Genomic DNA, 15,573 nt, shown 5'->3' on the forward strand with positions numbered 1-15,573 from the left:
AAGTGGCTGGGCATGTGCTATTTGTTGGGTCCCTTGTTTCTAAGGTTACCAGGGCCCTAGATGGGCTGTGGCTGCTCTTCTGTCCTCATCCATGAGCTCTGAGGAATTTTTGTTCCTGAGGCCCCCGAGTGGAGAACCAGCGGGGGAAGGAGGTGGCTGGGGTCTTGCCCTGAGGACTGTGGGGCTGAGGAGAGGAATTGGAAGGCAGCTGGACATGCATCAGGGAAGTTTCAACCAACCAATTCTCACCTCCTCCAGGAAGTATTCTCTGACCTACCCTCCCCTTCCTAGACTAGGAGGTGACAAATGTGCTCAGCATGAGCAGAGCTGTGATAGGGAAATCCTGTGGGACTATGGGATCCCAGAGAAGAGGTCACAGAAGGCCCAGGCAGGAGAGGCGAAGGTCATTCTCAGGAAAACAGAGGGCCCAAGTAGCAGCTGGATGGCCTTTTAGGGAGATGGGCATCAGAAAGAATGGTCTAATTAGTGTTGACCATTGTTCCACTCCAGTTCTAAGATTCTCTCACTTCCCATCTCCACCTTGATTTACCCATCTGCCAAATGGAATCATAAATCCCATCCTGTCTTCCTCCAGGAGGCACTGAGTACGTGAAAGCCACGTAAGCTGGTGGATATGGGTGTTCTTCAAGCAGGATAGTGCCCACTCTCCAAGGAGCAATTGCTGCTGTTATTTTATTTTATTTTTTTTTGCAGTACGCGGGCCTCTCACTGTTGTGGCCTCTCCCGTTGCGGAGCACAGGCTCCGGATGCGCAGGCTCAGCGGCCATGGCTCACGGGCCCAGCCGCTCCGCGGCATGTGGGATCCTTCCGGACCGGGGCACGAACCCGCGTCCCCTGCATCGGCAGGCGGACTCTCAACCACTGCGCCCCCAGGGAAGCCCGCTGTTATTATTTTTTAAATGTTACTGGCGTTCCGTGTGTCAGGCTTCTATCTCGCCCTTCTCTCAAGCCCGGGTCTTCACCATGAGTCGACTTCTGTGTCCCAGCCCCACAGGCGTGTTCCTGATTATGGGCCTGTGGCTCTTCAGCTGGGGCTCAAGAGAGGCTGGCACAGCCTGGAGGCCGGGTGTGCTGGATGTGCGGGTGCTCGGGGTAACAGCTACAGCAACTCTGTCTCCGATGCTCACACAGCCTGGCTTGTAACTCGTCAAATCCTGCTTTATGCTTGGACTTCTGCTTCCTGTGGGTGGGTGGTGTGGGGGACAGGTGGCAGCAATCCTATGTGGAGGAATTTCCAGGCCCTAGCGGGCTCTTAGCTCCATACCCCTCCCAAGGAATCCAAGAGAGACTGAAGCCAACTCTGCTAGAGGGTTAGAATTCTATGATGATGGAAGGCTGGGATAGCAGAACCACACAGTCTTAGAACAACAGGCTGTTAGGGTCAAAGGACTTTGTAAGGTCAGAAGTTAGGATTATATTCAGACTGTAGCACACTGGGGTTACAGAATATACCAGTTGGTCTCAGAGTTCAGAATGAATGGGCCCTGCAGGCTAACTGGTCTACCCTTGAATCTGGCTCGTGTCTCCAACCCAGCTCAGCCAGCCCCCGCATTATGCCTTCTGTTCCAGATCTCAGGATGGCTGAACAAGTGAACGCAACCTGAGAAAGCCCCAGTTCCCTTGACCTAGGGGCAAAACTGTAATTTTCTTCTAGTGCCTGGGACGGAGAGTGGCCAATCTGTCTTACATTTACGTCAAATGTTCTCCTGTCTTCAAACCAAGAACCAGCTCCCAGCCCCCTCTTTCTCTGCACATGACTTCAACTTCTACTTTACAGAGTGGAGCTCTGATTAGAAGCCGTCAGGTCACCTTTCCACCACCAAATTACCTTCCTGCCAGCCTTCTCCCTTCTCCAACTATAGGTGAGGAAGTGCCCTTTTCTATCCAAGGCCATATCCTCTACCTGAGCTCTGCCCCCCACTTTTCCTGACTTCTTGGAAACTTGGGCTCATCATTTTTCCCAATTTCTCTCCTGTATCATTGGCCTCACCCCTCCTATTGTACGCTTTCCATCATGTTTTAGGCTTGCTCGATTCTCTCCTATCTGAAGAGAAGGCGGGTGGGTGGGAGAAACAATACAGTTACCAACTTTTAATTTTGCTAAATAAGGGCTTTGAGAGCCCTGTTTGTCTCATATCACCACTATTTTCTTTTGAAAGCGAAAGATGTTTAACTTCAAACACAGTAGAAAGAAGATAATTTCAGAATATAAGCCTGTAAATTTAATACACTTCATTAATAAAAAAATTCACCATCTTGTACTTATTTTTCTCAGTTATTTGTAGGCCAGAGGAAATCCGAGGACACACTTAAGATCTCTGAGGACATGTAGGCTCAGCTTGTCAAACTGCACGGGCCTGGCAGCTGGGAATCAGCCCTCCCCTAACCCTGGGCTGGTGCACCCCTCCATGGCAGTGGCCTAGCTCCTTCCAGAACATCCAGGTTTGCACACTGGCCACAGTCACCTCACAAGGAGGCAGGGTTTCCATCTGGGTCCCCAGCTGTCACCCAGGCCTGCTCAGAGTTGTCACACATGTTCACACCCCAACTGCCCTGGAACCTGCTGAATAACTTCCAGAAGAGGTCAAACAGCTCCTGCATACAGAAACATCCCAAACGCTAAGGAGAGTTCTCTTCTGTGGGATGTACCAGCTAAAAAGACACTCTCCTACAAAATCGTCAGCCTTTCTGGAAGTATACAGCAAGGGCACCATGTACGGGGGGAAATGGCCAGGACTAGGACCCAAGAGGCCAGGATTCAAGTTGAAGGTTTGCCTGCAAGGCCTTGAGGAAGCCATTCATCTGCTCTGGGCCTTAGTTTTCATCTGCAAAATGAGTATAATAACCCCCTTCTCGTGGGCTTATTGTGAAGATCAGAGGTAATGTAATCTCAGAGCCTGGAATGGTGGCTGGCCCACAGGAGGGTCTCTATGATAGGGATCCCTCCACCACAGTAGAGAGTGTAATGCTATTATCTAAAGTACATCTAGCACAGTCTGATGAGGCAGGTGTATTATCCCCATTTTACAGATGAGAGACTGAGGTCCTTGGAGGTGAAATGGCTTTCCCAAACTCTCTTAATTAACAGTGATGGAGCCCGGCTTTATACCCAGGCATCCTGACTCCAAAGCTCTGACTCTTTGCATCAAATCTCCCTGTAGAGAAGAGCAGAGGAGGGGCCAGTCAGCCTGCAGCACTGGGAATCCCAGTCTGTGGACTCTCAGGAAGGGGTTCTGGAGCAGGGGTGGGCTGGGGAAGGATCTGGATAGGCACGGGGGGTGGCCAGGCAGGTGGAGGCTCTTTCTCTCCCTCACCCTAGTGAGCCTGAGGCTGGTCTGCTGTAAAATGGCAGAACCTCAGGCTACAGAATGACAGGATAGGCAAGGCCAGGCTGTGGGTGGCTGGGAGTCTTATAATCATATTTTTGTGTCCTAAGCTATTTCCTAGAGACATTCATGAAAATAGATCTGAGAGACTGTTGCACGAACAGACACCCTCTGGGGGATGGCGAGGTGTATTTCCAGGGACACAGACCCTCCCTCCATCCCACAGTGCCTTCTTTGAGGGCCAGACAGGGGATGGGCAACGAGTCAGGCTGACTCAGGTCCCCAGTGCTTGGGGGTCTGGGAAGGCCTGAGCTGGAAAAGACACCCAGATGGGAACGTGTGCCATGGAGCCGGTGCGTCTGTAGGTCGCATGCTGCCGAAGGGTGCTGGGCCTGTCCCTGCATGTATGTCCTCAGCCTGACTTTGGATGTGGGACTCAGGAGGTATGTGGCCATAAGGACACAGCAAGGCAGGCGTGAACTTCCATCACCACGAGTTGTGTGTGGATGTGTCCCATGCTGACACACTGTTACAGGTCCTCTCAGCTGGCTCCCTGACTGCACGTGAGAACAGAGCCCCTGACCACAGCTCTGGGCCCGGGGACCAGTCCTGGCTCTGTCCCCAACTCTCCATGAGCTTCACCCACATCCTGGTGTCTGTGGAACTCAGTCAGCCCATGGCTATGATGAGGTGGGCAGGCTCGAGATTGGAGGCTGAGTCCAGCTTTGAAATTCTCAGGTTGAGGGTAGATTTGCAGCACCGAGCAGGCCATTTGCTCCAGGTGTTGCTGAGCCAGAAGTGGCAGCTTCTGGCAAGATGTGCCCACAGCCCCGGGCCTGTTGCTATAGGACAGAGGGTCTCTAAGAGCCAAGGTGGCGCTCCCATTGCCCTCACTTTACTGCTGGGCTGTTCTAAGCTCTCCAGGGCAGGAGACCAGGATTGGAGGATCTGGTCAACATTCATTCATCTGTTCCTTCCTTCACTCATTCATTCTTTCATACTTTCACTGAGCTCGAAACATATTACACATGACTGAAAAACACAGGCATGATGAAGTGAAGCCTGCCTTCCTGGAACTCAGGATGCTGTCAGGAGACAGAGCCAGCACCCTGCACTGGCTCCACTGTGGGGAGCAGCCTGGAAGTGGGGAGAGGACCAGGAGGCTGGAGCTGATGGAGGCTTGGACCAGGACAGTGGCAGTGGGGATGGACAGAGTAGACAGGGGTGAGGTCTTTTTGGTGGTCTGTCAAAAAAACTGACCAGGCCCACGCTTTCTGACCACGAGCGATGGTGGATCTGGGCCCCATGCTCCAGCGCCATCCATTTTCAGGGCTAGTTGATTCGTCAGAACCTCCAGAACAACCATGATCCTGTCAACATCTTGATTTCAGCCCAGTGAAATCCATTTTGGAGTTTTGAGCTCCAGGATGCCGTGTGGCTGACAGGGTCTTGGTGCTCCGGCCTGGTGTCAGACCTGAGCCTCTGAGGTGGGAGAGCCGAGTTCAGGACATTGGATCACCAGAGACCTCCCGGCTCCACATAATATCAATCTGCGAGAGCTCTCCCAGAGATCTCCATCTCAACGCTAAGACCCAGCTCCATCCAACGTCCAGCAAACTACCAGTGCTGGACGCCCTATGCCAAACAACTAGCAAGACAGGGACACAACCCCACCCATTAGCAGAGAGGCTGTCTAAAATCATAATAAATTCACAGACACCCCAAAACACATCACCGACGTGACCCTGCCCACCAGAAAGACAAGATCCAGCCCCACCCACCAGAACACCGGCATCAGTCTCCCCCCCCACCAGGAAGGCTACACAAGCCACTGAACCAACCTCACCCACTGGGGGCAGACACCAAAAACAACAGGAACTATGAACCGGCAGCCTGCGAAAAGGAGACCTCAAACACAGTAAGTTAAGCAAAATGAGAAGACAGAAAAACACACAGCAGATGAAGGAGCAAGGTAAAAACCCACCAGACCAAACAAATGAAGAGGAAATAAGCAGTCTACCTGAAAAAGAATTCAGAGTAATGATAGTAAACATGACACAAAATCTTGGAAATAGAACAGAGAAAACAGAAGAAATACTTAACAAGGACCTAGAAGAACTAAAGAGTAAACAAACAATGATGAACAACATAATAAATGAAATTAAAAATTCTCTAGAAGGGATCAATAGCAGAATAACTGAGGCAGAAGAACGGATAAGTGACCTGGAAGATAAAATAGTGGAAATAACGACTGCCAAGCAGAATAAAGAGAAAAGAATGAAAAGAATTGAGGACAGTTTCAGAGACCTCTGGGACAACATTAAACGCACCAACATTTAAATTATAGGGGTCCCAGAAGCAGAAGAGAAAAAGAAAGGGTCTGAGAAAATATTTCAAGAGATTATAGTTGAAAACTTCCCTAACATGGGAAAGGAAATAGTCAATCAAGTGGAAGTGCAGAGAGTCCCATACAGGATAAATCCAAGGAGAAACACACCAAGACACATATTAATCAAACTACCAAAAATTAAATACAAAGAAAAAATATTAGAAGCAGCAAGGGAAAAGCAACCAATAACATACAAGGGAACCCCCATGAGGTTAACAGCTGATCGTTCAGTAGAAACTCTGCAAGCCAGAAGGGAGTGGCAGGACATATTTAAAGCGATGAAAGGGAAAAACCTACAACCAAGATTACTCTACTCAGCAAGGATCTCATTCAGATTCGACGGAGAAATTAAAACCTTTACAGACAAGCAAAAGCTGAGAGAACTCAGCACCACCAAACCAGCTTTACAACAAATGCTAAAGGAACTTCTCTAAGAGGGAAACACAAGAGAAGGAAAAGACCTACAAAAACAAACCCAAAACAATTAAGAAAACGGTAATAGGAACATACATATCGATAATTACCTTAAATGTAAATGGATTAAAGCTCCAACTAAAAGACATAGACTGGCTGAATGGATACAAAAACAAGACCTGTATATATGCTGTCTACAAAAGACCCACTTCAGACCTAGGGACACATACAACCTGAAAGCAAGGGGATGGAAAAAGATATTCCATGTAAATGGAAATCAAAAGAAAGCTGGAGTAGCAATTCTCGTATTGGACAAAATAGACTTTCACATAAAGACTATTACAAGAGACAAAGAAGGACACTACATAATGATCAAGGGACCAATCCAAGAAGAAGATATAACAATTGTAAATAATTATGCACCCAACACAGGAGCACCTCAATACATAAGGCAAATGTTAACAGTCATGAAAGGGGAAATTGACAGTAACACAATCATAGTAGGGAACTTTAACACCCCACTTTCACCAATGGACAGATCATGCAAAATGAAAATAAATAAGGAAAGACAAGATTTAAATGACACATTAAACAAGATGGACTTAATTGATATTATAGGACATTCCATCCAAAAACAACAGAATACACTTTCTTCTCAGGTGCTCATGGAACATTCTCCAGGATAGATCATATCGTGGGTCACAAATCAAGCCTTGGTAAATTTAAGAAAATTGAAATCATATAAAATATCTTTTCCAACCACAACGCTATGAGACTAGATATCAATTACAGGAAAAAAAAAACTGTAAAAAATACAAACACAAGGAGGCTAAATAATAAGCTACTAAACAACCAAGAGATCACTGAAGAAATCAAAGAGGAAACCAAAACATACCTAGAAACAAATGACAATGAAAATACGATAACCCAACACCTATGGGATGCAGCAAAAGCAGTTCTAAGAGAGAAGTTTATAGCAATATAATCCTACCTCAAGAAACAAGAAAAATCTCAAATAAACAACCTAACCTTATACCTAAAGCAATTAGAGAAAGAAGAACAAAAAAACTCCCCAAAGTTAGAAGAAGGAAAGACATCATAAAGATCAAATCAGAAATAAATGAAAAAGAAATGAAGGAAACAATAACAAAGATGAGTAAAACTAAAAGCTGGTTCCTTGAGAAGACAAAAAGAATTCATAAACCATTAGCCAGACTCAGCAGGAAAAAAGGGGAGAAGACTCAAATCAACAGAAATAGAAATGAAAAAGAAGTAACAACTGACACTGCAGAAATACAAAAGATCATGAGAGGTTACTACAAGCAATTATATGCCAATAAAATGGACAACCTGGAAGAAATGGACCAATTCTTAGAAAAGCGCAACCTTCCGAGACTGAACCAGAAAGGAATAGAAAATATAAACAGACCAATCACAAGCACTAAAATTGAAACTGTGATTAAAAATCTTCCAACAAACAAAAGCCCAGGACCAGATGGCTTCACAGGTGAATTCTATCAAACATTTAGAGAAGAGCTAACACCTATCCTTCTTCTAAAATATAGCAGAGAGAGGAACACTCCAAAACTCATTCTATGAGGCCACCATCACCCTGATACCAAAACCAGATGAAGATGTCACAAAAAAAGAAAATTAGAGGCCAATATCACTGATGAACATAGATGCAAAAATTAACAACAAAATACTAGCAAACAGAATCCAACAGCACATTAAAAGGATCATACACCACGATCAAGTGGAGTTTATCCCAGGAATGCAAGGATTCTTCAATATATGCAAATCAATCAATGTGATAAACCATATTAACAAACTGAAGGAGAAAAACTATATGATCACCTCAATAGATGCAGAAAAAGCTTTTGACAAAATTCAACACCCACTTATGATAAAAACTGTCCAGAAAGTAGGCATAGCGGGAACCTACCTCAACATAATAAAGGCCATATATGACAAACCCACAGCCAACATCATTCTCAATGGTGAAAACTGAAACCATTTCCTTTAAGATCAGGAACAAGACAAGGTTGCCCACTCTCACCACGATTATCCAACATAGTTTTGGAAGTTTTAGCCACAGCAATCAGAGAAGAAAAGGAAATAAAAGGAATCCAAATCAGAAAAGAAGTAAAGCTGTCACTGTTTGCAGATGACATGATACTATACATAGAGAATCCTAAAGATGCTACCAGAAAACTACTGGAGCTAATCAATGAATTTGGTAAAGTAGCAGGATACAAAATTAATGCACAGAAATCTCTTGCATTCCTATAGACTAATGATGAAAAATCTGAAAGAGAAATTAAGGAAACACTCCCATTTACCATTACAACAAAAAGAATTAAATGCCTAGGAATAAACCTACCTAAAGAGAAAAAAGACCTGTATACAGAAAACTATAAGACACTGATGAAAGAAATTAAAGATGACACAAACAGATGGAGAGATATTGCATGTTCTTGGATTGGAAGAATCAACATTGTGAAAATGACTATACTACCCAAAGCAATCTACAGATTCAGTGCAATCCCTATCAAACGACCAATGGCATTTTTTACAGAACTAGAACAAAAAATTTCACAATCTGTATGGAAATACAAAAGACCCTGAATAGATAAAGCAATCTCAAGAAAGAAAAAACGGAGCTGGAGGAATCAGGTTCCTGGACTTCAGACTATATTACAAAGCTACAGTAATCAAGACAATATGGTACTGGCACAAAACCAGAAATATGGATCAATGGAACAGGATAGAAAGCCCAGAGATAAACCCACGCACATATGGTCACCTTATTTTTGATAAAAGAGGCAAGAATATACAAAGGAGAAAAGACAGCCTCTTCAATAAGTGGTGCTGGGAAAATTGGACAGCTACATGTAAAAGAATGAAATTAGAACACTCCCTAACACCATACACAAAAATAAACTCAAAATGGGTTAAAGACCTAAATGTAAGGCCAGACACTATAAAACTCTTAGAGGAAAACATAGGTAGAACACTCTAAGACATAAATCACAGCAAGATCCTTTTTGACCCACCTCCTAGACAAATAGAAATAAAAACAAAAATAAACACATGGGACCTAATGAAACTTAAAAGCTTTTGCACAGCAAAGGAAACCGTAAACAAGATGAAAAGACAACCCTCAGAATGGGAGAAAATATTTGCAGACAAAGCAACAGACAAAGGATTAATCTTCAAAATATACAAGCAGCTCATGCAGCTCAATATCAAAAAAACAAAGCAGCCCAATCCAAAAATGGGCAGAAGACCTAAATAGACATTTCTCCAAAGAAGATATACAGATTGCCAACAAACACCTGAAAGGATGCTCAGCATCACTAATCATTAGAGAAATGCAAATCAAAACTACAATGAGGTATCACCTCACACCAGTCAGAATGGCCATCATCAAAAAATCTACAAACAATAAATGCTGGAGAGGGTGTGGAGAAAAGGGAACCCTTCTGCACTGTTGGTGGGAATGTAAATTGATACAGCCACTGTGGAGAACAGTATGGAGGTTCCTTAAAAAACTAAAAATAGTACTGCCATATGACCCAGCAATCCCGCTACTGGGCATATACCTTGAGAAAACCATAATTCAAAAAGAGTCATGTGCCGCAGTGTTCATTGCAGCTCTATTTACAATAGCCAGGACATGGAAGCAACCTAAGTGTCCATCGACAGATGAACTGATAAAGAAGATGTGGCACATATATACAATGGAATATTACTCAGCCATAAAAAGAAACAAAATTGAGTTATTTGTAGTGAGGTGGTTGGACCTAGAGTCTGTCATACAGAGTGAGGGAAATTAGAAGAAGAAAAACAAATACCATATGTTAACAGATGTATATGGAATCTAAAACAGAAAAATGGTTCTTATGAACCTAGGGGCAGGGCAGGAATAAAGACGTAAATGTAGAGAAAGGACTTGAGGACACAGGGTGGGGGAAGGGTACGCTGGGATGATATGAGAGAGTGCCATGGACATATGTAGACTACCAAATGTAAAATAGATAGCTAGTGGGAAGCAGTTGCATCACAGAGGGAGATCAGCTCAGTTCTTTGTGACCACCTAGAGGGGTGGGATAGGGAGGGTGGGAGGGAGACGCAAGAGTGAGGGGATATGGGGATATATGTATAAATATAACTGATTCACTTTGTTATACAGCAGAAACTAACACAACATTGTAAAGTAATTATACTCCCATAAAGATGTTAAAAAAAAAACAGAAACAAAAATAAAAACTGACCAGAAATCAGCTGGATTTCAGAGATGGGGAAGAAACTGGAGGTGGGTAGGAAGCCTGCGTGCTGGCCTGGTGCCTGAGTGGACATTTGTGCTGCGGTGTACTTGGGGTTTCAGTGTCAGTGGTTGCCTGGGCCATTGTGATTTTCGTCTCTAGGCTCTCCTGTTTCCACACCCACAGGAAGAATCAGATATTAGCTACCCCCAGCCCCTGGGTGACTGGTCCTGAGCCCTGCAGCAGGTGGGGCAGGTAGAGCATGCAGAATTCTGGATCTCTTACTGGCCTCCCTCAGTGACCGGGCTCTCTAGGGTCTCAGGTTAGGGGAGGAGCCTGGGGGCTAGTTGAGTTCCCAGTGGTGCCCATTTTGTGGTCAGCTGTGGGCCGGTTTAGCACAGGATACACTGCCCAGATGCACATAGGAGTGAGGTCTGGGGAGCCTGCTGGGATGATGAGTGAGGGAGAGTGCGGGTTGGGGAGCACTTGCTTCCATGCATGGTCCCCAGATCTGTTCTGACTCATGCCAGGTCCCCAGCAGGTGTCCTGCAGTCGAAGTCCTGCGTCTACTGGCTCCTTCAGGCAGCCCCTCCCACCACTACAGGAATCCCGCTCTTTTCAGAAATCTGTTTGAATAGCTCCTAGAATCGTAGACGGCCCAAGTGAGCCCTGGCTCTTTCTGCTCAGATGAGTGAACTGAGGCTGCCAGAGGGGAGGGAAGAGGCCACATCAGGCCGTGGCACAGCTGCAACGGGAGCCCAGAAGTCTCCGTCCAGCTGCAGGTGTGGTCTTATAGAGGCTGTCCCAGAGGTCCTGCGTATCTGAGGCCCTCCCATACGCCTCTGGTGTGCTGAGAGCTGAAGGGGAGGGAAGACAGGTGCAGACACACACAAACCCTGGATGTTGCCCTTGAAGTATTTGGGGTTGAACAGTGGGGTGTGGGTGAGGCAGACCTCCAACAGTGGACACGCCCTGTTATAAATCAGGATGTCCATACAGGCCCTTCTGCGTTAGACAGGCTGCTCGGCTTGATCCAACTCAGCCTGACGCAGGCAGGCAGTGTGTGGGTAGCGGGGCAGGGAAGGGAGGGGAGAGAGAGGACAGCGCCAGTAAGCACAATGCCCACGAGTGTGACGCCCGCCAGCCACCTCATTTAATTCTCACAAAACAGGAGGTGAATTCGTTCAGCCCAAATTGCAAGCAATGTGAGCAAGAGATACGTTTGTCATTGTAGCTCCGGAGCAAAAGCTGATAAATAAAGGAGGCAAATGCAGTGTCTTGGTCCCAAGGTGGACAGCACTGTCATCAGGAGAGACAGCCATGGAGAAAGGAAGACAGAGTGAGGGAGAAGAAGCAGGAGAGGCACAGGGAGAGAGATGCTGAGCAAGTCCTGTACTTGTACCTGCATGTCTGGACTTCCCAGAGCCCCAGGAGGAGCATCAAGGTCATGGTCCATATGGTGATGATAAAATTTGTATTAATTATCATCATAATGATGCTGAACATTGTGGCTGCCATTTTGAGTTCCTACTATGTGGTACTAATCTTTGCAACTATTGTACAAGGTAGGTCTTTTCAATTCATCACATAATTATTGTTATCACTGCCCATTCATAGAAGAGGGACTTGAGCCCTTGAGAAGGTCCCCTCCGAAGCCATGCAGTCTGGAGGGGGTTGGGCTGGGATTTAGAGCCAGGGCTGTGAGACGCCAGAGCCGCCTTCTCCCCACTGGGCCACGTGGCCCTCACTGACTTGGCCTTGGCTCTGAGGGGTGGGCCCAAGCCTAGGCTGGACACTGGGAGCTGGCTTCAGTCCTGGGCTCTTAGCATGGCCTCCTGGGGCATGAAGGAGCCACAGAAGTTATCCTGGTTTTGGCAGTGGTCACTGCCCTTGTCCATGGGGACTGTCCCAAAAGAACCCTTGACCAGAAGCAGGGGACCTGCTTTGGATCCCAGCTCTGCTGAATACTATGTGGCTTTTCCTGCTCATTCTGGACCTCAACTTTTCCCTTTATGAAGTAGAGGTCAGCAGAGGGTCCAGCAACCCTCCCAGCCCTTAAGGATTTGGCCAATAATCCCTTCCCCACTCCGGCCCAAACCTGCTCCGAAGGCAAAGAAGCAGATCTTGTCTTCGTTCTCCTGCAGAAGAGTCATGACCCTCTTCCCCATCCGCTCATTCCTCTTGTAGATGAGCTCCTGGCGGAAGTAGCTGTCGATCTCCTGGGCCGTGACCTGCTCGTGTGGCGGAAGGGTGGTGTTGATAAAGTTGGGCAGCTGTAAAGGCAAGACAGAGACTGCTGCCTTCAGTTCTTCCTGGAGCAGAGTGGCTTCCAATAAACACACACAGCCCAATGTGGGGCTGGGTGACTTACCTTTATTCAGGTAACTGATGCTTTTCATCAGTTCCAAGATGCTTTGAGATGACTGTTGTTATCCCAGTTTCACAAATAAAGAAAGAAGAGCGAAAGATCCAGAGATAGGTGGAGAGCCACACAGCTAACTAAATGGCAGAGCCAGGCTGGAGCCCTGGACGCCACCCTCACACACGTATCACTTCCACGTCTCTGCCTTGTTGAACCTTGGCTTCCGGACACAGAGGTCCTGGGAGGCTCTCACTGTAGAACTGACCCTGTCACTGGCACATACAGGGAATCTGGTTCAGCAAGCCAGTGTGGAGGGTCAGCTGAGCTGTCTGCCTGGTGTAGCAAAAAGGCTGACCTGGGCTTCAGGCCTTGTTCTGATGCTGTGTGACTTTGGCCAAGTTACTTAACTTTTCTGAGTCCAGGTTTCCTCATTTATAAGATGGGGCTGATGGTATTGCAGGGGATTGCATGAGATGATGGGTGTTGTCGTGGACACCTTTCAGCCCACCCCACCCTACAGAGGTCAGAGAACCTTTGGTTCTCCCAGTGTATCAGCCCTGGTTGGCCACTTTCTGTTGCCACCACTATCTCTGCATCCCCAGCTCCACCGCTGCTCAGGACGTAACCCAAACCCTCCATTCCTTCTTGAAAATTTCAACTCCAGGACCAAGGCTTCCTTCCATAACAATGGTTTGTTCAACAACCTGGCTTGGAGCTATCCATATTTCCCAGCTCTTGACCCCATGTCCACACTCAGCCACATGGCCTGGGGCCAGCATTTCTGACGTGCCCTTGAATGAGGCAGAGAGCTCCCTGAGTTCAGGGACAGGACCTCTGTCATTCCTGGGCCCCTGCTGCCTGGCACAAAGTAGGTGCCCAGCACAGGTTTCTGGAGCCTTGAACATAAAGATGTGCCTCACCACATCGCCTCCTCCTGTTCTTCCGTTCCTGACATGTTGCCTCTCTAACCTGCTCCAGTGCTGTGGCCTTCAGCATGTGGGTGGGGTGGGAGAGGAAGCCATGGACCACTGAGGACCCTGAGGCCATGAGTAAGAATACCTGCCACATGGAGTCTAGAGCCACTGCCGAGTTGTCAGCCCTCTTTCTGAGGAAAATGGAGGCATCAACGGAGGCTGAACCCAGAGGGACTCTGGGGAGGCTGGGACATCTGCCTCTGCTATCTGTTGGCCAAGGACCAGGGCATTCCCTGAGTGAGAGGGGCTTCTCTGCCAGAAAGGCCTGATACGCTGTTCTGGGAGGAGCAGGACAATGATATGACTGGTGTGCCCTAAACTTGAGCAGTGCACAACCTAGGTAGCTGTACGCAGCAGCTCTGCCAGCGCCCAATCAGGGCCAGCACAGAGTTGGTGCTTGGGGACTGTTTGGCAAATGCATATATGAAGGAATAGAGTTCTTACTCGCTCCCCTAACCATGGAGGGGACGCTTGGCAGCCCTGATAAAACAGGCCACACTTGGACTTGAGGCCACTATAGGAAACACTGCAGGCTTCTGAGTGGGGGAGGAGCACAAGAGAGGCTGTGACTCAGAAGGGTTATTTCTGGAAACCTGGCCCTCGCAGGCTTCTCTCCATTCCTTGGGTATGGAAGAGAACGTGGGACGATGTTGCACCGACCAATAAATATTTGTTCAATGAGTGGATGCATGGATGAATGGACGGGCTCGCAGGCAGCAGCTCTGGAGGTTGTGAATGTGAGTCCTGAAGTCAGACAGCTGGGTCAGCTCGGGTTGGAATCCTTTTGCCACTTACCAGCTGGGTGGCCTCTGTAACTCACAAGTTGCTTGGCCTCTCTGAGACTCAGTTTCCAAATTGGTCATATAGGGGTTATATATATTGCTATTGGAATTAAACAAGATCAGTTTTGGAAAGTGCTTAGCACAGCACATGGTACAAAGGAAGTCTTGACTAAATGTCAGCTTTGTACAACTAGCCTGGAGGATGGAGCTGGCTGCATCATCTTTCCCCTCTGATGGCAGGGGCTACAGTGAAGGGTGGCCTTGGACAGGGGCTAGAGATGGAGATGACAGAGAGATGGCCTCAGAACCATCAGAGAGCCTGAAGGCAGCATTCTGCTTCCCTTCCCCTCTCCCAAGGGTTCAGGCAGAGGCTTTCTCCCTGTGATGTGTCCAGCCCTCCCTCCTCAGTTCCCTGACCATGAGTGTGCATTTGTGTATGATGAATCTCCATTCAATCTTTAGGGAGCTTGAAAAAAAAAAAAAAAAGAACAAGAACTAGAAAGTTCCATGTCAAAGCCACAAAGAAGCTGGGCTAGCCACTGGGTTCCCTGGGCTGCCCTGCAGCTGGCTGACATTCTCTGCATGTTTCATGCTGATGCATCCTGGCGCCATGCCAAGGATGAGGCCTGGCTGGATGGAAGCAACTTAATGATGTGATTAGACTTGTTGGGAGTCTTAAATCTCTTGCAACAAGTTCAAGTGCAGGGCGTACGATAACATTTTAAAGAGGACACGTCGGGTCCCCAGGACCCTAAAGTGATAGGTCCAAGATGGAGTGATGAGAAGATGGGCCAGGCAGAGCTGGAGTGGGGCTGTGAGGCTCCCCTGACCCCCGACCAGTGCTGGGTCAGGTCTAGCGGTCAAGTGCTCAGGTCTGCTGATGTCACAACCTCAATGTCCTCATCCCTTCTCTTTATCCTGTCCATCCAACAGACACCTTCTGAGAACTTCCATGGGTACAGCCCTGTGTCCAGCTAGGAGGTCACAGATAAGCCTCAGACAGGGTCTGCTGCCCTGGATGAGGCTCACAGCCAGTG

At 47.3% G+C, this 15,573-nt stretch overlaps 1 protein-coding gene across 2 annotated transcripts in view; it reads right to left on the reverse strand.

Annotated features, from left to right (window-relative positions):
- TRABD2B (TraB domain containing 2B) overlaps window positions 1-15,573 on the reverse strand; it is a 217,007-nt gene that overhangs the window by 20,981 nt on the left and 180,453 nt on the right. The window contains exon 4 of one of the 2 annotated variants that reach the window (XM_082615074.1): window positions 12,517-12,691. The exons of the other annotated variant lie outside the window; for it this stretch is intronic. Coding sequence (XP_082471200.1) covers window positions 12,517-12,691 — 175 coding nt within the window. The remainder of the gene's footprint in view (window positions 1-12,516; window positions 12,692-15,573) is intronic. 2 annotated transcript variants of the gene reach the window in all.

The sequence above is a fragment of the Mesoplodon mirus genome, assembly GCF_964341445.2.
Source record: "Mesoplodon mirus genome assembly, chromosome: 3".
Lineage (NCBI taxonomy): Eukaryota > Metazoa > Chordata > Mammalia > Artiodactyla > Ziphiidae > Mesoplodon > Mesoplodon mirus.